The sequence below is a fragment of the Salarias fasciatus genome, chromosome 16, assembly GCF_902148845.1.
Source record: "Salarias fasciatus chromosome 16, fSalaFa1.1, whole genome shotgun sequence".
Taxonomy (NCBI): Eukaryota; Metazoa; Chordata; class Actinopteri; order Blenniiformes; family Blenniidae; genus Salarias; species Salarias fasciatus.
In genome coordinates, this window is record NC_043760.1 from 4,170,900 (window position 1) to 4,193,815 (window position 22,916).

General features: G+C 51.3%; 2 protein-coding genes across 6 annotated transcripts in view; both read right to left on the bottom strand.

Moving 5' to 3' along the window:
• Window positions 1-951: 951 nt before the first annotated feature.
• The window catches only part of LOC115402669 (ras-associated and pleckstrin homology domains-containing protein 1), a 28,349-nt gene continuing 6,384 nt past the window's right edge, over window positions 952-22,916 (bottom strand). The window contains exons 2-20 of one of the 4 annotated variants that reach the window (XM_030111181.1): window positions 20,695-20,757; window positions 15,931-16,065; window positions 15,759-15,852; window positions 15,494-15,636; window positions 15,063-15,305; window positions 14,762-14,914; window positions 14,297-14,494; window positions 13,223-13,297; window positions 10,509-10,586; window positions 8,124-8,198; window positions 7,950-8,034; window positions 6,462-6,583; window positions 6,324-6,389; window positions 6,008-6,151; window positions 5,809-5,919; window positions 5,605-5,703; window positions 5,369-5,489; window positions 5,081-5,211; window positions 952-3,683 (exon numbers count right to left, since the gene is read on the bottom strand). In XM_030111181.1, the coding sequence (XP_029967041.1) occupies window positions 1,353-3,683; window positions 5,081-5,211; window positions 5,369-5,489; window positions 5,605-5,703; window positions 5,809-5,919; window positions 6,008-6,151; window positions 6,324-6,389; window positions 6,462-6,583; window positions 7,950-8,034; window positions 8,124-8,198; window positions 10,509-10,586; window positions 13,223-13,297; window positions 14,297-14,494; window positions 14,762-14,914; window positions 15,063-15,305; window positions 15,494-15,636; window positions 15,759-15,852; window positions 15,931-16,065 (4,404 nt within the window). In that variant the 5' untranslated portion in view covers window positions 20,695-20,757 and the 3' untranslated portion in view covers window positions 952-1,352. Of the gene's footprint in view, window positions 3,684-5,080; window positions 5,212-5,350; window positions 5,490-5,604; window positions 5,704-5,808; window positions 5,920-6,007; window positions 6,152-6,323; window positions 6,390-6,461; window positions 6,584-7,949; window positions 8,035-8,123; window positions 8,199-10,508; window positions 10,587-13,222; window positions 13,298-14,296; window positions 14,495-14,761; window positions 14,915-15,062; window positions 15,306-15,493; window positions 15,637-15,758; window positions 15,853-15,930; window positions 16,066-20,694; window positions 20,758-22,916 lie in introns of all 4 variants that reach the window. The other 3 variants (XM_030111180.1, XM_030111183.1, XM_030111182.1) reach the window with 3 other exon arrangements.
• itgb5 (integrin, beta 5) overlaps window positions 15,013-22,916 on the bottom strand; it is a 39,502-nt gene continuing 31,598 nt past the window's right edge. The window contains exon 17 of one of the 2 annotated variants that reach the window (XR_003933154.1): window positions 15,013-15,062. The gene's annotated coding sequence lies outside the window, so the exon portion shown is untranslated. The remainder of the gene's footprint in view (window positions 15,063-22,916) is intronic. The other variant, XR_003933155.1, reaches the window with a different exon arrangement.

Below are 22,916 nucleotides of genomic sequence, written 5' to 3' on the forward strand. Positions count from 1 at the left end.
TTGGTTGACATGGCAACGGCTCCGACGACTTTGACTCCCAGCCCATATTCTGCTGGTGTTGGTTCTGGTCCAGATTCTCCTGGAACAATGCACTATCAACAGGGTATTGTTCACTTTAGGATGTGTGTGTGGTTTCATTAGAAAACAAACGACAGCACCAACTGGAGGACCAACACTGAAACGTCATTGTTTCAGGGTTTCTACCGTCACCGTGGAAAAACACAAAACTGTTCTGAAATGGAAAAGCAAAAACGGTGAGTTTTCACTTGGAACGTGGTCTGAACGGACCTCAGTCTGCATGATGAGGTTCTTGGTTTCATCCTCCTGTGGTCAAGAAGTGACCGGAACACCAGAGCTCAATGATCTGCAGAGCTGAGCAAATACTTTTGGCAATATAGTGTTTATATTAAAACTTGTTGAGGTTCAGTAGGAAAACTGACTGAATGTGTCGTCTTGTTGTCTGGGCAGAAAAATACTGAAAATGGGGTGTAGACGCTGAAACAGCCATAATCTGTTCAGAATAATCTGAACAGAGTAATCTGACCAGAGTAATCTGAACACAGTAATCTCATCAGAACAATCTGAGCAGATAAAGCTCTGCACAATAATCTGAACAGAGTAATCCAAGCAAAATAATCTGAACGGAATAATCTGAAGAGTAATCTGAGTACAGCGTCGCTGAGTTACAAGATGTCGTTCTTTAATCACTGAAGCATCCGGTCGACCAATCGGGAGAGAAGCGCTAAAGTCAAAGGAAGCAGGAGAAGCGTTGAGAGGACTCAGTCAGAACTTGCTCCTTTTCTTAAAATAATATAATAACAATATCTTTCCAGTATTAAATAATCTGATATAAAAACACACACGCACAAAGAAAAGGGTTGAAACAGGGGCTGCTAAAGCCCCCCCGACTACCCCCCGACCCCCCCACCTCCCTAACAACATACACCCCCACACACGTCTTCGCGCTCCTCCGTCTTCCTCCCGCGGACGAGTCGTCCCTCCGTTGCCGTGGCAACATGCAGTACCTGCGAGCCGTCCGCTCGGACTGTTCTCAGTTTGGATGCGAAGCTACACAGACGTGGAAAAAGCCGATAGGTGAGAGTTCCGCTTGTATACAGATGTATATACATATATATATATTTCTATTTGACTCATGTCGTTGGATTAAAGGTGATGAGAGTAACGATGAGGTTAATATTAACAATCATAATCTGGATTAGGAGGAGGGAACTTGCTACTTGCTCCAGCGGACGTTCGGAAGAGACACACAAAGTCAACACAGACACGGATTATTTGTTGATGGGTTCAGTCCTGGAGGCCCCGCCCGCCTCCGCGGCGGCGGCGGCGCCCGCCTACCACTCGCTGGTCAGTTTGGTGCTTTGGTCCCGTTTGGGCGGCGCGGGAGGCGGGCCTCGCCGCAGCGTTGCATAGCCTGAGATGTTGGCGTGTTTGGTGGATTGGGAGTGTGTGTGGTGGCGAGACAGCGTGTGGGCGTGTCCCCGGTGTCCCCCGCTCCCATGCTGCTGCGGCAGCAGCTCGGGCGGAGGAGGCGGGAGGAGCGCCATGTCGTCCATGGTGCCCACGGGCTCCATCTTGGAGGAGGGGATGAGGGTGGAGGAGGTGAGCGAGCCGTGGCGCGACACCGACTTCCTCTTCAGCGTGCGGTTGAGGTCTTCCAGGAAGTGGGGCTTCAGCGCCAGCGAGCCCGGCCCCGCCGACTTCGGAGAGGTGGGCGGGACCGGCGAGGAGGAGGAGGAGTAGGAGGACAGGGAGGGGGGCGGGGTCTGAGACAGAGGGGGAGGGGACAAGGGCATGTCGAACTGCGCCGGGTTGCTGGGCCGCCGGTTCAGTGTCGGGGGAGGCACCGCCCCCTTTTTCAGCGAGCCCTGTTTCCATGACGACACGGAGGGGGCCGACTGAGGCGGGTGCATCTGGGGCTGTGGGTTGACCACAGCGACCTTCGGGGGGTGATGGAACTCGGACGGGTGCGGAGGAGGGGGGAAGAGCTCGGAGTCACTGGGGGGCGGCGGGAAGTAGTCCGGGGAGGACTCCAGGTGGGCGGGCTGGGATGGGGGAGGCGGGGGAGGGGGGGACGGGAAGTCGGCGGGCTGGCTGAGCTGTCCCGCCTGCAGACCCTGCAGCGCCAGCGGCAGGTTGGCCAAGTTCAGCTTCCCCGGCTTGGGAAGTGGCGCCGGAAGCGAGGACGACTCTTTGGACGGAGAACCCGTCGCCGAGGACGAGCTGGACGAGTTCCCCGTCGGAGGAGCCTGACCGAACTTGCTCACCAGCGTCTCCACCTTGTTGGGCCGGTCCTCCTGCGCCTCTCCTCGGATGGAGGAGGCTCTCTGGGGGGTCGGGGGGGGACCCCGCTTCATGGACCCCGTGGACGAGGCAGAGGGGGACTTCTTGATGGGAGAGCCGGTCTTTGACGAGGATGGAGGAGGAGGGAACTCTCCCAGGGAGCTGTCGGGAGGGGGTGGGGGGAACTCGGGAGACTGAGGAGCAGCGACTCCTCCCAGCTGCCACTTGGGTTTGGCTTTGACGGCAGGAGGAGACTGAGGAGCGGAGAACCTGGCGCCCTCGGTGGAGCTGGAGCTGGGGAGGGACGAGGAGGGCGAGGAGTTTCCCGGGAACTGGTTGACGATCTGTTTGACCAGAGAGGAGGTGGCGGCGGCGATGGAGACGGAGGAGGAGGAGGGCGACACCGCCAGGTTCTTGGAGGAGAGGCTGTGCTGCTTGGGCAGGGTGGGGGGCGGCTGGTTGGGGGAGTGTCCGGTGGAGAAGCTCTGCTGCTTCTTCACCGGGACGTGGCCGACCGGAGGCTGGACCGGCGAGACGGGCGACAGCGCGAGAGGGAGCGAGGACGGGCCCGAAGGCTTGGGCGCCGTCTGGGGGGGAAACCCGCCCGTGAAGGTTTTGGGGGGTGCGGGGGGCGGCGCGCTGGGGGACAGAGGTCGGAGGACTTGGAGGGACGTTGGAGGGGAGAGCCCGGTGGAGGGGGGCGGGGGCGGGGGAGGGGAGGCGTCCTCGGCCGCCGCCGGGCTGAAGTCGTACACCATGTTGGGGAACTTCTGCGCCAGGAAGTGCTGGAGGCCGGCGTTGGACAGCTGAGGACAGGCGGGATCCGCGGGTGGGGGAGGGGGCAGCCCGTTCGTCTCCTCCGGCGGGGGAGGGGGGAGGTAGGGGGGCTCCTGCGCCTCCTCCTCCTCCAGCGGGGGAGGCGGCAGAAGGGCGGAGGGACTCGGCGGACCAAACTTCAGTGCCGCCATGGCCGAGCCGGGCTCCGGCGCCGTGGGGGGCGGGGGAGGGGGAGGGGAGGGGGGCGGGGGCGGGGAGGTGCTGTACGCAGCAGGGAGGGTGTTGTAGTTGGGCTTGGCAGTCTGCAGGGGGGCGGAGGGTTGGGGGGCGCCGGTCTGCAGGGTCCGCGACTGGCTCTGGTTCTGCAGGCGGGCCAGCGTGCTGTACTTCACGTAGGGGGTGGTGGAGGAGGCCGGCTGGGGGGCCACGCTCATGGCTGGGGGGGGAGGAGGAGGAGCAGGAGGCGAGGGCGGAGACGGGGAGGACTCGTCGGACGGGACCAGGCCGTCAGTGTAGCTGCTCCTGGAGGGTGGAGTCTGAGGCTGGGACGAGAGAGTCGGGATCTGGACCAGGACCGGTCTACTGATGGGGTCTATCCTCATCATCTGGAGGAGGAGGAGGAGGAGGAGGAGGAGGAGAACAAGAAGGAGGAAAAGGAAGAGGATGAGGAGGAAGAAACACAATCAGAAAAAAAACAGTTAAACTACTCAAAGATGAAACCAGATCATAAAAAAGTCACTCAAGATGAAAAAGCTTCAAAACCAAACCAGGTGCATCCTGTGAGTTCTGGTTCTGGTTCTGGTTCTGAACCCTCAGAACGGATCGTGAACATGATCCCACACAGGTTAGAACACATCCAGCACAGCAGCAGGTTACCGGGTTAGAGAACACCTCAGTTCAGCTGCAGCCTCTCGAACCAGGAAGACCCTGAACTCTGAATCAACCCAGAGGTTCAACGTCACGGAACCGACCAACAAGACCCAGACTGATCCAACAAGACCCAGACAGACCCAACAAGACCCAGACAGACCCAACAAGACCCAGACAGACCCAACAAGACCCAGACTGATCCAACAAGACCCAGACAGACCCAACAAGACCCAGACTGATCCAACAAGACCCAGACTGATCCAACAAGACCCAGACCGACCCAACAAGACCCAGACAGACCCAATAAGACCCAGACCGACCCAACAAGACCCAGACTGACCAAACAAGACCCAGGATGACCCAAAGACCCAGATAAACCCAACAAGACCCACACCGGCACAACAAGACCCAGAATGGCACAACAACACCAGGTTCACACTAGATGCGTTCCGGCTGCGGAATGGACACAGCAGCTAATTCGTAGTCCGGTCCGGCTACGGAGCCCTTGCGGAGCTCCAGAATCTTTCCACAAGGATCCAATTTCTCAAGACCGACAACGACCCATCAAAACATGGAGCGACCCAACAAAACCCAGATCTTCCCAACATGACCCAAAACGACTCAATAAAATCCAGAACGACCCAACAAAACCAAGGTCTTCCCAACACGATTCGCGGCCTGCATGCACATGTCGTATACTCTTGAGTGTTTCAACGCTCCTCCGATATTGTGAAACAGATTTCAGCTGGTTCTCCACCGGTCCCACATGATGTTTGGGTCGATTTTAGACAGAATTTAAAAGTCTGAGACCAATTAAAACATTTTACACCTAACTGAAGTTTGTGTGGTGTGTGTGTGTGTGTATGTGTGAGAGTGTGTGCGCGCGCACATTTATTGGAATAAGATCAAGAGTTCAGAGGCTGCAGCCAAACTGCTAACATGCTGTGACATCACTTCCTGTCTAACCTCCTCCTCCCGCACACAGAGGAACGGCCACGCGTCCCCTCATCTTTGACCACTGGAAACAGAGGGAATCATGGGAAACAGGACCACAGTGGGAGGGAGTCTGTGTGTGTGTGTGTGTGTGTGTGTGTGTGTGTGTGTGTGTGTGTGTGTGTGTGTGCTTCCTCACCTCCCCCTGTGTGCCCCGCCTCCAGGCGTCAGAGAAGATGGAGCTGACCACGCTTTGGGAGCGGGTGTGGCTTGATGATGTCATCTCTGATACGCCGCTGTCTGATTGGCTGGAGTGGTTTGACTGAGACTCTGAAAAAAACACACGAGAAATTCAACCCATGATGCCAAATTCTGCTGATCCCAGGTCTGGTCCAGGTGTGTTTCTACTGTGTTTGTGTGTGTCTGTGTGTGTGTGTGTGTGTGTGTGTGTGTGTGTGTGTGTCTCTACCGGAGCAGACGGTCGGACCTGGAAGGCTGGAAGAGCTGGATCCTGATTTGATGGAGGAAGACGAGAGCGAGGACCAATCGTACGCCGCCTCCGACCTCCTCATGGCCTCCTGGAAGTTGATGTAAAGCGTCTTCCCGTACTGAAGACACATGTGGACAGGAAGACAGGAAGACACACAAGGACAGGAAGAAGACATGTTTCGTTGTGCTGACCCCAAACACCCCCATCCGACCCAACCCTCCACCCATTCGTACCTTTGCGATGCGGATGCTGTTCATCCACTGTTGGAGGGTCCTGACGTCGTCACAACACAGATATTTGATGTACTGCGACTTCTTCTGGATCTGAGGGTGCTACACACACACACACACACACACACACACACAGACACACACACAGACAGTGAAGGTGTGCTTCCCGCTGCAGCCAGCAGAGGTCAGTGCAGGATGCAGCTGTACCTTCAGCACCATGCAGAAGTCTGTGGGAGCTTTGTATTTGCTCTTGTAGTCGTGTCCCAGGTAGACGTTAACGTGGTCCAACTGCAGGAAACACACCAGGTCTCTGGACGCCTGCACACACACACACACACACACACACACACATTAGCACTCAGCCCCGTCCTCACACCCTCCCATCCCCTCGGAGAGTCTCCTCCACCTTGGCTTTGCCTTTGGGGACGTAGTAGATTCCAGAAGCTCTCAGCAGGAAGTAGCGTTTCTTCCATGACTTCTTTCCGTCCTCTTTCAGCCACAACACTCCCTCCATCTCAGGAACGGACACCGAGCTGCCACCGAAACACTCCTGACACACACACACAAACACACACACAATCCATGAGAACAGTCCAGTGGATGAAGAGATGCTCTTTAAAATCCTTCTTGAAAAAAAAGACATTTTCACTTTGAAAAGGATCGCAAAGGTTCCCCGATCTGAACCCTGACGAACCCCACGCGGTTCTGACAGACAGACGCACCTCCAGCAGAGCCTCTTTGTTCCTCTCGGCCATCTCGCACGTCTCCTTCCGCCCCAGTAAGTAGTTCTGCAGTAGAAGGAGAGCCGGTCACAAACAGCCCGGGTGCGGCGGCGGGCGGTTCGAGTCCGAGCGTCTCACCTGAGGGTTCTTGAACAGGGCGTACTTCTCCATGCGCTCGGTGAACATCAGCCGGTTCTGACTGTCTCTGGTCCAGTTCAGCAGGTTCTCCACCAGGTTCTCGTGATCCTCAAAGATCCGTTCTGCACAGGGTTTGAGATGGAGCGTTAGGAAGAGAAGTGGATGAACTCCTGAAAGTCTCTTCATTCCATGCTGCACTGCAGATACCTAACTCTAGAACAATAGAACTTTCTCCCAGAAGATGGGCGGGACCACACCATGACATGATTTTAGCTGACATGAACCAGATTATGAGTTAAGGCTCTCAGTAAATACTAGATTCACGTGAAATTAGGAAAATAGAGATATTCAGATTGTGAAAAGAGCTCCAGGGGTCCCAGGTTCAAACCATGAGGAACCCCGAACGAGAAACAAACACTTTTCTTAAGGATTTTCACATGTCTGACAAATAAAAGAGGGCAAAAACAACTGAGAGCAGTGCAGCAGGAATATGACTGCACCCTGCCCCGCCTCCCCACAGCGATAGGTCAAAGGTCACAACCAGACAGGAAGTCAGCGTGCTGCTGGGGGGCTCCCAGCAGGGTGCTGGTAGAGCTGGTGGCGGGGGCGGGGCTTCGTCTGCTGGAGGCCTACCTCAGTGCGTTAATTAACACACACACACACACACACACACACACACACACACACACACACACACACACACACACACACACACACACACACACACACACACACACACACACACAGTGTCACTTTGCCTTCTTATAATTTCTCTTCAGCAGAAGCCCTGAAGATGTAGGTTAGATCACACGCTCCACTGCACTGGACCTACATACACACGCTGTGACACTGTGTGTGTGTGTGTGTGTGTGTGTGTGTGTGTGTGTGTGTGTGCTTGTCAAATGGAGTAAAATGGAGTTGAAGCTCCCGCAGGAGTGGAGTGTGTTTGTGGTTGTTGTTGATCGCAAAGCCTGCCTCCTTAAGAAGGTTAAAAACAGTCACAAATGATTCGAACTTCAGTACGACACAATTGAAAAGCAGTGAAAAAAATTTGAAACGAGACTGAAAAAATATACCGAGTGTAGTATGATGAAACCTGCTCAGATATTAAAAACCTGCTCTGATCACAATGAAGCTAATTTTAAAATCTTAACATCAAATTGAAACCAGTTGAAATTTCTTTTAGTATGGAGTAAAAATTAAAACTACACTCAGAAACTACTGAAGAGCTGTATGTGTGTGTATGTGCATGAAATCATGTGTGCGCATGTGCACTTGTGTGCATGTGTGCATGTGTGTGAGTGAGTTTAAATGAGTCCATGCATATGCAGCACATGCGTGTGTACGAGAGTAGCTGTGTGTGCGAATGTAAATAAGTGTGTGCATGTGTGTACATGCATGCCCATACATGTATGTGTGCACGTATGTCCATGCATGTGCAAATGTGTGCATGCGTGTGTGTGCACGCCTGTGTGTGTGCGTGCTCACCCATCTGCAGCTCATTGATACTTTCCACCAGTGACCAGTCTGCACTGTAACCACAGTGTGATTTATCCAGTAAACTGTCCAGAACCTGGAACAAACAAACAAACAAACAATCAAACAGACAAACAGCAGTCAGTGACGCTGCGGCTGCTTCTCAACAGGAAGTGACGTCGTTACCTGTCTGACTGTCTGACGCTCGTCCACCATCATCGTCTTAGAACTCTCATCAGAAAGGTGGACTCTGATGACCAGCTGGAGGAAGGAGGGGGGAGGGGGGAGGAAGAGGAGGGGGGAGGAAGAGGAGGAGATCCTGTTTATCAAGGGTTCAACCGGAGGCCTCGTTTCCACCATGTTTCAGATTCACCACATTAATTTATTCTAAATAGAAACAGTTTAAACCTGGTTCAATCACACTGGATGTCAAGACTGTGTGTGTGCGCCGTGTGTGGTGTGTGTGGTGTGTGCACGTCTGGCACGTGTCCAGCAGACTCTCGTTTTGTGGGTCAGGTCAGTGTTACTGTGCACTGAAAGAGCGCTGGTCAATAACAGCTGGGGTTACACACACACACACACACACACACACACACACACACACACACACACACACACACACACACACACACACACACACAGCACTTAGCATAATGATGACTTAAGTCTCAATCTGAGAGAGATGGGATTAACAGACTGGATTTACTGCGCACAAACTCCATGTACCTGTGTGTGTGTGTGTGTGTGTGTGTGTGTGTGTGTGTGTGTGTGTGTGTGTGTCAGTGATCTCAGATTGTTTCCCATTAACAGACATTAACACAGTAATGAGATAACCAGCATGTGTTCCAGCTCATTGTGTTGCTCTGTTAGCTGCAGATCTGACTGGTTAGCATTAGCATGTTAAAGTAGCGGTTAGCTGCTGTTTCTGAGGGCTGTCTGCACGTTGGTCAATGATCTTTGTTTATAGACCATCTTCCTCTTCTTACATCCAGATTATAGAGCATCTTTCTCCTCTAACATCAGATTATAAAGCATCTTCCTCCTCGAACATCAGATTAGAGCATCTTTGTCTTCTTACATCCAGATTATAGAGCATCTTCCTCCTCTAACATCCAGATTATAGAGCATCTTCCTCTTCTAACATCCAGATTATAGAGCATCTTCCTCCTCTAACATCCAGATTATAGAGCATCTTCCTCTTCTTACAACCAGATTATAGAGCATCTTTCTCCTCTAACATCCAGATTATAGAGCATCTTCCTCCTCTAACATCCAGATTATAGAGTATCTTCCTCTTCTAACATCCAGATTATAGAGCATCTTCCTCTTCTAACATCCAGAATATAGAGCATCTTCCCCTTCTAACATCCAGATTATAGAGCATCTTCCTCCTCTACCATCCAGATTATAGAGCATCTTCCTCCTCTAACATCCAGATTATAGAGCATCTTCCTCCTCTAACATCCAGATTATAGAGCATCTTCCTCTTCTTACATCCAGATTATAGAGCATCTTTCTCCTCTAACATCAGATTATAAAGCATCTTCCTCCTCGAACATCAGATTAGAGCATCTTTGTCTTCTTACATCCAGACTATAGAGCATCTTCCTCCTCTAACATCCAGATTATAGAGCATCTTCCTCTTCTAACATCCAGATTATAGAGCATCTTCCTCCTCTAACATCCAGATTATAGAGCATCTTCCTCTTCTAACATGCAGATTATAGATAATCTTCCTCTTCTAACATCCAGATTATAGAGCATCTTCCTCCTCTAACATCCAGATTATAGAGCATCTTCCTCCTCTAACATCCAGGTTATAGAGCATCTTCCTCTTCTTATATCCAAATTATAGAGCATCTTTCTCCTCTAACATCAGATTATAGAGCATCTTCCTCCTCAACATCCAGATTATAGAGCATCTTCCTCTTCTAACATCCCGATTGTAGAGCATCTTCCTCTTCTAACACGCAGATTGTAGATAATCTTCCTCCTCTAACATCCAGATTATAGAGCATCTTCCTCTTCTAACATCCCGATTATAGAGCATCTTCCTCTTCTAACATGCAGATTGTAGATAATCTTCCTCCTCTAACATCCAGATTATAGAGCATCTTCCTCCTCTAACATCCAGATTATAGAGCATCTTCCTCTTCAAACATCCAGATTATAGAGCATCTTTCTCCTCTAACATCAGATTAGAGCATCTTTGTCTTCTTACATCCAGATTATAGAGCATCTTCCTCCTCTAACATCCAGATTATAGAGCATCTTCCTCTTCAAACATCCAGATTATAGAGCATCTTTCTCCTCTAACATCAGATTATAGAGCATCTTTCCTCAACATCCAGACTATAGAGCATCGTTCTCGTCTAACATCCAGATTATACAGCATCTTCATCTTCTTACATCCAGATTATAGAGCATCTTCCTCTTCTAACATCCAGATTATAGAGCATCTTCCTCCCACGTGGTGTTTCATGATGATTGCTGACACAGTAACTAATTATGTTTTGTTTATAATAAAGTAACTAGTTATTAAATCCGAGGCTTTTTTCCTGAACTTCTTACCTTCTTCACCTGGGCCTCTTTGATCTTCTCCAGAGCCACTCGGATGTTCTCCGCCTTCAGTTTAGCAGCCTGCTCCTCCTGTGCACACACACACACACACACACACACACACTAAAAGTCAGTGCAAGCCAACACAGCCCATCCTCCGTCAGCAGGGGTCCGATCATCAGATCACCCACCTCCACCTGGCTCCTCCAGCAGGAATTCATCCTTCAACCTCTACTTTTCCTAATATTGTGAACTAAACGGCGTCGTCTGCAAACAAAGTGCTCAACAAAAACAAGCCGCGGGGAGAGACCGGAGACGAGCTGATGTTGAGGAATAATCCCAAGCAGGAGCAGCATCATCTAAACATCCCAAACGGAGAGGAAACACCGGAAGGTTCCGACCGGCGAACACCACCTCCTGCTGCTGCTGCTCCTCCTCTTCATCATCACCATCATCATCACCGCGGATGCTACGCGTTAGCGCGGCGCGACAGGATGAGCCAGAGGAGGGAGGTGAAGACGCAGGGGGAGCGGGAGGCGCAGCGGCAGGAGCAGAGAAAGCGGCGCTCACGGAGGAGAGAGAGCGAATCCGCAGATTGACTCTAATCTGGCGAGGCGGAGATTTACGGAGCCGCTCGGGTTTAGCGAGCCACAGATTTAAAGAGGAGGGAAAAGACGTCCACCCGGCTGAGAGAGGCAGAGGCAGAGAGGAGGAGGAGGAGGAGGAGGAGGAAGCGGCGGCAGGGGGAGGGGCCTCCACGCTGCTGCTGCAGCTGCCAGTCTGCATGTGCAGGAAGTGATCTGTTCACGCCGCGTTTCAGGAGACAACAGCGGTTCAGGAAAGTTTCACGTTCACACGGCGACGTTCTGAAAAGCACGTAGCTTTCATGTTGCTCCAGTTGTGATGACCCCCCCCCCCCAACACACACACACACACACACACTGCAAAGATCAATACACAAAATATGTTTCCATGGAGACGGGGCGTTTTTCAGTGGCTCAGGCGACCACTGTCATGTAAACACACACAAAACGTCGAAAAAGCTCTGAGTTTTCACTTCAAATCACAACACACACACACACACACACACACACACACACACACACACACACACACACACACACACACACACGCATCTCTTCATCCTTGTCCTCGTCTCACTTTTCAGGCAGTTCAAATACTTAGAAGAAGTTCACTGAAGATATGAGTGTATCTCAGGACACACACTCAAACAAAATATGAAGTCGTACAAGGACACACAACGTTTGAAGACAAGCTCACCCACTAAAACAACACATGCACAGAGTGAAATGCACGCGCACACACACACACACTGCATATCAATACATGCATACGTACAAACAGAATCGCTCGTGCCAACACATGGAAGTATACACACATATAACACATCTCCACAAAACAAACACACTCACGTGCATGCACAAACACAAACACACACACACACACACACACTGTATGAGCGAAAGGGCTGAGGGAAATGAAGATGATGAGCATGAGGAAGATGGGATTAGCAACCAATCTTCTTATCGGCATCCCCGAAGTCCACCGCCCACTCAAGTGTACACACACACACACACACACACACACACACACACACACACACACACACACACGCTCACACACACACACACACACACACACACACACACACACACACACACACACACACACACACACAATTAAAAATGTGAAATGTTGTCAAATAATACTGTAAAATAATGAAACGTTCCCATTTGTTGCCTGTTACTGAGGAAACGTTCTCTCTGTCTGCTTCATCAACCATCAACCATGTCCTGCTCAAGGGTTACCTGGCAGCTAAAAGATTCACGATTATTGAAACTTGAGCTGGGACCCAATAGATTTTGTTCTCTCTCCCTTATTTTCTTTAGGCTCTCTCTTTCCCTCGTTCTTGCTGTCGTTCTCTCTCTGACCTACATTAACAGACTAAAATTAGCTCTTTCATGTGAGCAGTGTGTCCCTCCTGAGCCTCCGTACACTGCAAACACAGCCAGTGTGTGTGTGTGTGTGTGTGTGTGTGTGTGTGTGTGTGTGTGTGTGTGTGTGTGTGTGTGTAGACTGCAGTTATTGCTGAGGCTGTGTAACACTGACACAGAAACAGAATGCCCCATCTCTCTCTCACACACACACACACACCACACAAACACACTCTCACACACAATTACGTCCTCAGACTAATCACTGCAGCCCCTGAATCAGCTGGTAATCTGTAATCTGGCCCCTCCCCTTTAATCTGGGCGTACAAATTAAAAGTCCGTCACGTTCGTCTCATCCGACAAACCCAGAGAGTAATCTGATTACTCTCTGGAGCTATGTGGATGTGATTAACAGAGACAAATAAACAGAAGCAACACACACACACACACACACACACACACACACACACACACACACACACACACACACACACACAGATTACCTCTGCTGATCTGAAACATCCAATCAAGTCACCTCATTTCCTATATTATCCAATCAAATCGTGACAATATTGATCCAATCAGAATAAAGCCTGCTTACAAAACACACACACACACACACACACACACACACACACACACACACACACACACACACACACACACACACACACAATGCATGCTCATCTGTTCATGCAGGGGGAGGAGAGCAGCAGGAGGAGGAGGAGGAGCATGCAGCATGCAGGAGGAAGAGGAAGATGATGGCGTCACCTTGGTCAGCAGGTGGGAGGGTTTTCCTGCAATGTTTCTCAGAATCAGAGAAGTTTCCCTGTCCAGATAGGAGTGCTTTGAAGAGAGAGACAGAGGGGGTTAATCAGGTCGCTGGTGGGGCAGTTTGGGGCAGAAAGCCGTGTGGTGAGGCAGAAATCAGCAGCTGAGAGGACAGAAACCTGCGGAACAGGAGAGCCGGCAAACACAAAACACTGCACTGCTTTTACAGGAGGAAATCCACGTTTCAGCTTTTCTGAGAGTCACAGAGGAGAGATGGCGTGAAGGTCTGATGCCTCCAGTAATCTCACGAGTGTGTGTGTGTGTGTGTGTGTGTGTGTGTGTGTGTGTGTGTGTGTGTGTGTGTGTGTGTGTGTGTGTGTGCACATTTGCTTCAATCACTAGAAACCATTTGATAGAAAGCATTACTTCTCTCTTGGTAACAGATTAAAAATGATATTTAGGTCAAACATGAGCGATTATGCTCCGACGGTCCAAGATCACATCGGTCACAGCAAAAGTGTGTGTGTGTGTGTGTGTGTGTGTGTGTGTGTGTGTGTGTGTGTGTGTTCAAGCTCTGAGCTGCTGTGGAGGAAGTACAGCTGAAATCTACTGAAATACCACATCGAGCTAAATAAATGTGTTGGATTCATTTTCAGTTTTTACCTTCAAAATGTAAAAGAGCTAATGCTTATGAGGTTAGCAGGAAGCTAATTCTCAAGCTAGCAGCAAGGTCAGAGCGCGTGGCAGCGATGCTCCTGATGTTAATGCTAGACGTCAGAGACTGAACAAGTCGGCTAATGCTAACGCTGAAGCAGAGGAGTGACGCGGCGGCGGCCTCTGTTAATGCTAACAGCTAACAGGCTCAATGAAGAGGCAGCAACTCACTAATGCTAACAGAGTTAGCAGTTCTGTTCATGTTCAAAGTTTGTTCAATGAGCAGAGCAGAGAGAGAGCTCAGCTGATGCTAATGCTAATGCTAAAGCTAAAGGAAACAGCAGGCCGAGCACAGACAGAAAGAGCGACCGATGCTAATGCTGGAGCTAACGCTCAGGAACATCTGACGGCTGTTCGTACCTCAGCGTTCGGATGACCTTGGCCCGCTCCTCCAGCAGGGGGCGGCAGCGAGGACGGCTGGCCGTCCGCGTCGCTGGAGCGCAGGACGCTGTCCAACGAGTCCATGGAGGAGGCCGAGTTCATGGAGGAGGCCGAGTTGACGGAGACGCCGGAGGCGGAGGTGACGGAGGAGCGCGAGGAGTGAACGATAGAACGCACCTGCAGCAAGACGAAGAGGAAGAAAGACTCTAAGGTTCATTCAGTCGAAGATGGAGAACTGACAGGAGACAAACGACAGACCAGAGACAGACAGCCGCTACATGCCTCACAATTTGAGACCAGACTCATTTGGAGCTGGTTTATTTTGGGGCTGAGTGCAACCTGGAGTTATTCTGCGCTGCTCTGGATTAGCCTGGGTTAGCATGGTTGTTAGTATGGTCGTTAGCCTGGGTTAGCATGGTCGTGTCCGGCGTTAGCTTCGTTCACCTCGTGGTCGCTCACTGTGCCCACTGATCCGGTGCGACGGTGCTGACGCTGGGTGGAGCCGGGCCGTCGCATCGTGGCCGACGTGTAGGAGGAGGCGGAGCTTAGCGAGTGGGAGGAGGTCTGGCGAGCGGCCTCGTCCATGCTGAGAGACGCCTGGAGGAGCACAGACGGAGTGAGACAACAACGGAAGAACTACGACTGTCTCCATGACAACAGAGTTGTAGCGTTCTCGGTGGCTCTGAGCTCCATCGATGTGTAAACACACACACACACACACACACACACACACACACACACACACCTTCTCCAGCTGGGCGGTGATGTCGTCCAGGCTGAAGTTGGAGGTCAGCGCCGGTCGTCCCGGTTGCCCACTGGGGACTCGGATGGTGCCGGCCGGCGACGCCCGAGTGCTGCTGCTGCTACTGCTGGCTCCGCTGCTGCCCCCACCTCCACCTCCACCTCCACCTCCACCGTTACCACCGGCACTGCTGCCCCCTGCTGGCTGCTGTCTGCTGCTACGCCCTGCGGGGGGCTTCTGCCGGACCTGCAGTGGGGGGGGGGGGGAGACTTATTCACACTCTGGTAATTGTTGGGATATTTGATAATCACCCACTGAAGAGCACAGGGGGGAGAACAGGAGGGGCAAATATGGAGCGGGACAGTAGTGGAGACAGGAGGTGGGCAGTTAGCGGGGCAGTTAGCGGGGCGGTTAGCGGGGCGGTTAGCGGGCACCTTGGTGTCGGTGAGGCCCAGGCGGGCCATGCTGCTGCTGCTGCTGCTGGGTTTACTGTTGACGGAGCTCAGCTCCTGCTCGATGGTGCACAGGTCGGCCATGAGAGCGTCCAGGTCCACGTTCTCCCCCTGATTCAGAGCCTCTGCGCACACACACACACACACACACACACACACACACACACACACGGTAAGGTATGAGGAACACACAGAGGTGGAGTGTGGTGTGTGTGTGTGTGTGTGTGGGGGGGTGTGTGTGGCAGACCGTTGATGTTGTAGATGGAGAATCTGTAGGAGAAGTTGGCCATGTTGGTCTCCTGTCGGAGGGGGGCTTTCTGCTGAGGGGGGGGATCCAGACTCTGTATGGAACACCAGGAGGTCAGTCTCTCACATACACACACTCACATACACATTCTCACACTCAGACACACACACACCTGTGTGAGCTTGTCCAGCTCTCCCAGCCACGCTCCAAACATCTTGTCCAGGTCCTGGTCCTCCTTGTCGCTGTCCTCCTCCTCCTCCTCCTCTTCCTCCCTCACCTCCACCTCCTCGTCCGACACCTGCTCCATCTGAGGAGCAGAAGAAGAAGAGACGTTCAGTTGTTCTGCAGTCAGAAGGCGCTCGGCTCCACCTGGTGGACTAACAGGAGAACTGCGGCTCAGATCTGCTTCCTCAGCCTCTGACGGGATCTGGTCTCTCCTGCTCCTCCTGTCTCCTCCTGGATTTCACTAACAGATAGCACAACCTGATCCACAAACTAAACTAATGATCCTAATACAAACAAAGTTTAATTAAGCCAAAACCAAAACCAGGCAGCCAATGGTAAGCATGCCAAGCATCAGAAGTATAAACTCTAAGCACTCCTGCTTTCTTCTTGTCATTCAAGTAGCTTTTCACAACCATCTTCTTCCTTCTTTATCAGATCTGTCATCGGACGAAAGTGTGAATATTTTCACAAAACCAAACAGTTCTGACAGAAAATGATTCCATACTCAACATAAATCAGTGGTCACGAAGCGTTCTGCTGTGAATCCAGTGGAATGTCTTGGTGGTCTCAGTGTGAGAGCTTTTTTAAATTTAGTTTCCCTCTTTTTGGGGGGTGGGGTTGGCCTGACTGGAGTCTCTGGAGACCGGTTTTGGCCCACAGGCCTTCCGTTTGACAATACTGCAGGGTGAGAACAATCACTGAGATTCACCAGTAGCATGTGTAACGTTAGCTTCTCGCTACATCCGAAACATGAACGGTGGAATCTGGTATGAATAAACGATGCAGAAAACTGACCAACGTTTCTGATGGGATCCGTCACAAACAAACACCGACGAGGACAAGAACCACCTCCATCAGCCTGCGGGCCACACTGCTCAGTGGGAGACGCTACACACAGTGCAAGGCTCTATCCATCCACTGGGAGCAGCTGTGGGTTCAGCGTCCTGCCCAAGGACACTTCAGCATATGAGACAGGGGAGGAGAATTGAACCAGCAACCTCCCGATTGCAAGATGACCGCTCTACCCGAGCCACAGCCACCTCCAACGGAAGGACGTCTCTCTCCCCTGCAGGAAGTCTCCCAGCTGATCAGGATGTCGGAGGCATCGTGTGAAATCTGCTGAACTTTAACCCCCCCCCCCCCCCCCCCCCCCCCACCCCCCACCCCCCCCACCCCCCACCCCCCCCCCCCACCCCCACACCGTGACGTTTCCCTTTCAGGTCCAACCCTGGGCACAATCAGCTATTTCTGGGTCGCTGCTGCTGTTCCCCCTCTGGGGAGATCCGACCAGCCAACACACACATACATACATATATATACACACACACACACACACACACACACACACACACACACACACACGGGCGCACACAGTGAGGAGTGGTGCTACAATTAGATCCCTGTGGTTAGCAAGGTCTGTCATTTAGCCTGCAGGATAAGCTGTGTGTGTGTGTGTGTGTGTGTGTGTGTGTGTGTGTGTGTGTGTGGTTTGGGGATGGCTCAGACACTGGAGGAGTGTTGTGAAAGCTCTCACAGCCACTCTTTTCCACGCAGGCCAAGAAGCGCAGCGTTTTGTTTTTCCTCTACAGAGATGACGAAGAGGAAGAAACACCGGCCGTCACCTCTGAACCGGACTCAGAAACCCCGTCCAGGTCTCAGAGTCCGAAAACCCGGTTCATAGAAGAGACGCTCCCACTCAACGGTCCTCACGAAGCACATAAACCAGCGTGTGTGTGTCCAAAGTAAACAGTAATTACTGAGCTGCTGCAGCCACACTCCTGTCTGTCACACTGGAACCGTGCAATCATCCCCCCCACCGCCCCGCCTCACCCCCCCACACCCTCCCTGCTCGGTTTAATCAGGGGAGTGAGACAATAAACACTGAATTTATTGCTGCAGGAATCACCGCAGTACACGTCGGGCCGGATGAGTTACGCAATGCAGGAAACACGAACGGACGAAACCTCCGAGCCGAGGCCCGCAGACGGAGTTTAACTGAGAGGGGGATTCGGGGGACCAGGTCACCCGGGGTCTGCCTGTGACCTCTGACCTCTGACGGGAGGTGCGGGCAGCTGCTGGAGCGCCGTACAGAGTTACAGAGCTTCTAAAAGAGGAAACGGGAGCGATTCCAGGAGCTCGGGTTCAGGCGGCGACGGGAAACTCCGTGAGGGAGATCAGTCCTGCTTCACATTATCTCTATTAGATCTAATGGAAATGAAAACCTCCACACACACACACACACACACACACAAACACACACAGACACACACAGACACACACAGACACAGACACACACACACACACAGCAGAACCAGAAACACTGGAACAGAGGAGGACGAATAAGAGGAGCATCGCCTGCTGATCCAGCAACAATGACATCACTTCCCCTGAGACCTGCAGGACACGTGACATCACTTCCTGTTGGCTTCACCCGCCTCTGATTCCCATCTGCCGCCATCCATCAACACAAACACACACACACACACACACACTGAACAAATGGCTTCTATTTGTGCTGCCACAGCAGGAAGTGGACTGCAGGCCTGGATTGTTCTGTGCTGCAGTGAGCTCTTGGTGGAGGCTGCAGGACATCTCCACCTTCACCACCGCCTTCCAGACGAGCAGCAGCAGGGGAACGGCACAGCTCCAGAACCAGAGCCTCCAGCAGGGCCCTGTGTGCTCGGTGGGTGCAGGACTCAGAGCTGAGGGTGGAGGACCGTCAGCAGCCAGCGGGCGGCGCCGCGGGGCCAGCAGCCCCGACTCCACCGGGACACGAGACAGCCAGGCAGGCGAGAAGGCGGCAGGTCAGAGGAGCTGAGGCTCCGTTCACACCGCAACACTGAAAAACGTAACTTCTCGTCTCCGTGGAAACAAGACATTTTGATGATGCTGCAAATTTTGAGAAACAAAAATGCAGAAAGTCCCCTTTTTTAACACTGTTGAGCTCCTGCACCACCCTGCTAGCTGCAAGCTCAAGCTAACCTGCGACTTCGAAAGACGACGCGCTCCAGGAGATGGGACGTGTGCGTGTGTGCGTGTGTGTGTGTGCGTGTGTGTGTCCTCCCAGTAGATCCTGGACCTCAGGTTGGGAACTGCTGCTTCACTCTGCCAAACCCGCACAGCTCCTTTTAATAAACACACAAAACACACCACTCCTTCACCACACCCATAACCACACACACACACACACACACACACACACACACACACACACACGGCTCTGATGTTCTAGAAGTTCTGTGACTGTCTGATGTGTTTGGACCTTCAGCATCACGTGACTCCTTACCCAGAAGTCAACACTGTTCTGAGAGTAAATTTGACAGAAACTGTACTCCTCCCTCTGGAACAGTCCGCTGGTTATCACACTGTGTGTGTGTGTGTGTGTGTGTGTGTGTGTGTGTGTGCGGTTTGATGTTTCCAGCCTGAAGGCGGAGGAGCGACACGCGGGACGTTAATAGAAAATAAAGCAGGCTGTACTTTGGGTTGACCTCAAGTATGAAGATAAACACAGAGCAGAACATGACGGAGCCTCACAGCTACAACCTACGAGGGGCCGGGCAAGACATAATTCATTCTACACACACACATCTATTCACCTCTCACACACATACACTGTCTTTTTTACACGCATACATTCTTCTTGCATATACAAGCAATATTTTATCCTCCCCAGAAACGGCCCGATCCTGATCCTCGTGGCTCGAGCTGCAGGTTCCAGGTTCATCTGCTCCAAACTGGACTCACGGATGGTGGAAAGTGAGAAACTCTTCAGACCTGACAACTTCCAAGTGACCTAAGCAGGACAGGCAGCTAATGCTAACACTATATGCTAACACGTTACAACCACTCAAGACCCAACTGGAGGATTAGGAGAGTGTTTTTCAACCACTGTGCCGTCATGTAAAGGGCGAACTATGGGTTCTGTACAGACGGGAGGACTTAAGAGACAGAAAATTAAAATGAAAATTAAAAGAAATTCCACTAGCTTGATGCTAATGTGTATGGAAAAATCCTTTGACATGCTAACAGTTGCTGGAACAAGTTAAACTGAACATTTCACTTAATCAATATAAAGCACAAAATCTAATTATGTCAGTCATAACAAACATATTTTCCTCACTCAGAAAAGCACCAACAATGAGAAAAACTGAAAATTCTGGATGAATTTGTGATTTGTGTGTTGAGCCTCTCGGGCTTCCGTAGCTACTTGCTGTGTGTTTTTTTCAGAACTTTTGATTATTGTCCACGTTTTTAAGAGTGAGGAAAATGTATGCCAGTTATTATTGAAATAATTAGAAAATGAAAGTGTGTGTGAAAGGAGAATATATGTATGTAACAGTGACAATATATGATTGTGCAATAAGAATGTATGTGTATATATACGTGTGAGAGAGAAAATATTTGTGTGTGAGAGGGCCAGCTTGGTGGTCTGTAAATGCGAATGTCTGTGTTCTCCTGTTGTTCATGTTTAGAGTGTGTTGTTCTCTGCAGCATGTGTGTGTGGCAGTGGATTAACATGAAAACTACATGGTTTTCAACATTTCTGCCGTCACCATGGAAATGGACACTGTTCTCAAAATGATGAAGTGTAAAGATGAAACTTTTCAGAAATGAAAATGTAAAAATGATGAGTTTTCTTTTGAAATGTGGAAACGGGGCCTGAAAGACACCTGCTGGAGGACCGAGATGAAGACAGGTGAAGACAGTTTACCTTTGGTCTGCTCAGCTACTCAGTCCAGGTCCAACACACTTCAGACAGGAAGGATCCAATCAGCTGCAGACACAGAACAAACTCCTGTTAAGTATCTTCATCACTACCATCTTGGACATTTATCCTTCAGATTTCCTGTTCCGTTAGTGACATTACAAACGTTTGACAGTTTTTCAACATGTTTTATTCACTTTGTTGCCACTTTTAATTTGAAGAACATGGACTGAGTGTACACGAAACAGCTGAGGATCTCCCAGGCTGGTGTCTGAGACCTCCCTGGGGGTCAGTAAAGGTGGAGCAGGTGGTCCAGAGGTGGAGCAGGGAGTCCCAGAGGTAGAACCGGGGGTCCAGAGGTGGTGTCTGTGCCCCACTGGGGGTCAGCAGAGGGGAGAGTTTCCACATCAGTGAAATTTCCGTCTCCATTTCCATGATGTTCCGTTTCCACGGTGACAGCAGAAACAGCGTAGTTAGCATGTTGGGCCAGTGGGGGGTGCTGTTAGTTTTTTGTAATGAAACCACAAGGTGGTAACTTGAAGAACGGTGATGATGAAGAAGTGACTGTATTACAGGAACGTGACAGTTCCGTGGTCGCCACACTGCGGAGGAACCATCGAACTGAACAACGTGGTGTTTGACCGTCAGCAGGGGGCGCTGCTGTGTGTCTGGGTCCTGCTGGCCAGGATGGAAGTGTGTGACCTGAAACAGCTTACATCTTCATATCTCGAGAAAAGCTGCGAACATCAACCAGACAAACTGAGGCAGTGTGTGTGTGTGTGTGTGTGTGTGTGTGTGTGTGTGTGTGTGTGTGTGTGTGTGTAAGATCATTAGCAGTTCTCGTGATCAGCTGATGTTGGAACAACAAGAAGGCCGTTGTGTGAAGAGCCGTCAGTGTTCTGCTGGAGGCTTCTTCAGTGGATCTGAAGACACACACACACACGAACACACCAGCTGCGCAGCAACATCTCTGAAACGTCTTTAGGTGTCCACTTACACAGCAACGGAAACGGCTCCCATAGTGGAACCTCACAAAAAATGACTTCTTTGCCGTGGAGACGGTGTAAATTCTGTTTCTGGTTCTGGTTCTCTGTAAACTGTGCTGCTGGTCCTGGTTTTCCTCCTGCTCCTGCTCCAGTTCTTGCTCCAAGTCCTGGTCCGGGTCTAGTAAACAGTAGTTCAACAGATGCTCAGTAGATGGACAATCAGAATGCCGACGTTGTCATGGAAACAGATTCTGAAAGTCTCGGAGTCTGATAAACCCAGTAGACATGTTCTAAGATCCAGAGTGCTCGGTCCAGCTGCAGGTTCTGGATGCAAACGCTCCGTCACACTGGGGAGGTTTGTTCTGTGGAACCGAGTCGGGAGCACTGGCGATCATTTCACTTGAACATTTGATGAGTTTTCAGAGGAATTCTTGAGTTTGTGAACTGAAATCGGTTACATAATCCGGAAAGCAGCGTCTGTGCAGCTAATTCCAGTAATCCTGTGTGGAAACACTGTGACATTATGCAAACCTTGAAAAGAAGGTGAGAGAGGTGGAGGGAGCGTTTCAGCCTGCTGCTGGCAGCTCGGCACGTTTCATAACACCTCGACTGTGGCGAGCCGGAGTCATCGGTCTGCCAGGGTGGAAACATTTCACCAAACCTGGAAAAGCCAAGTCCAGACGGCTTCAGGAAATCCAGACGAGGGTTTAGTCTCCTGTGGCGTTCTGGTTTCTGTTATCACGGCGAACGCCTCTTCATGAGCACTCAGGAGGCGTTCAGGGACACTCCGCAGAGTACCGCACCTGCTTCTTATCTGCTCTAAGCTGTGGCCCGACTCCACGAACAGCTGGGCCGAGGCAATGTGACGCAGCTTCCACAGAGGCTGTCGGAGGCGAGATGAACTACGGGCCTCAGAAGTCAGAGCCATCGGGTACTTGAGACGGAGGTCTGAACTTGGCGTTCTCCTGTTGGTTAACAGTTTAGTCTGAGAGGCTGAAGGCCGCGGACAGATCTGGAGAAAGAGAGAACATTCCACACCGCCAGGGTTTCCCACACTAACCGAGCCAGGATCGAACCGTGAAACCCAGAGGAGTCTACAGAGCAGCGTAGCTCTTCTGCCTGGTAACCGTTTCACCCAGATTCTAACTGGACCAACGCAGCCGAGCGAAGCGAAGCCGTCGGGTCACGTTAGCACACTTCGTATCTTCAGGGCCTTGACTTACATTCAGTCAGTCTTTACCC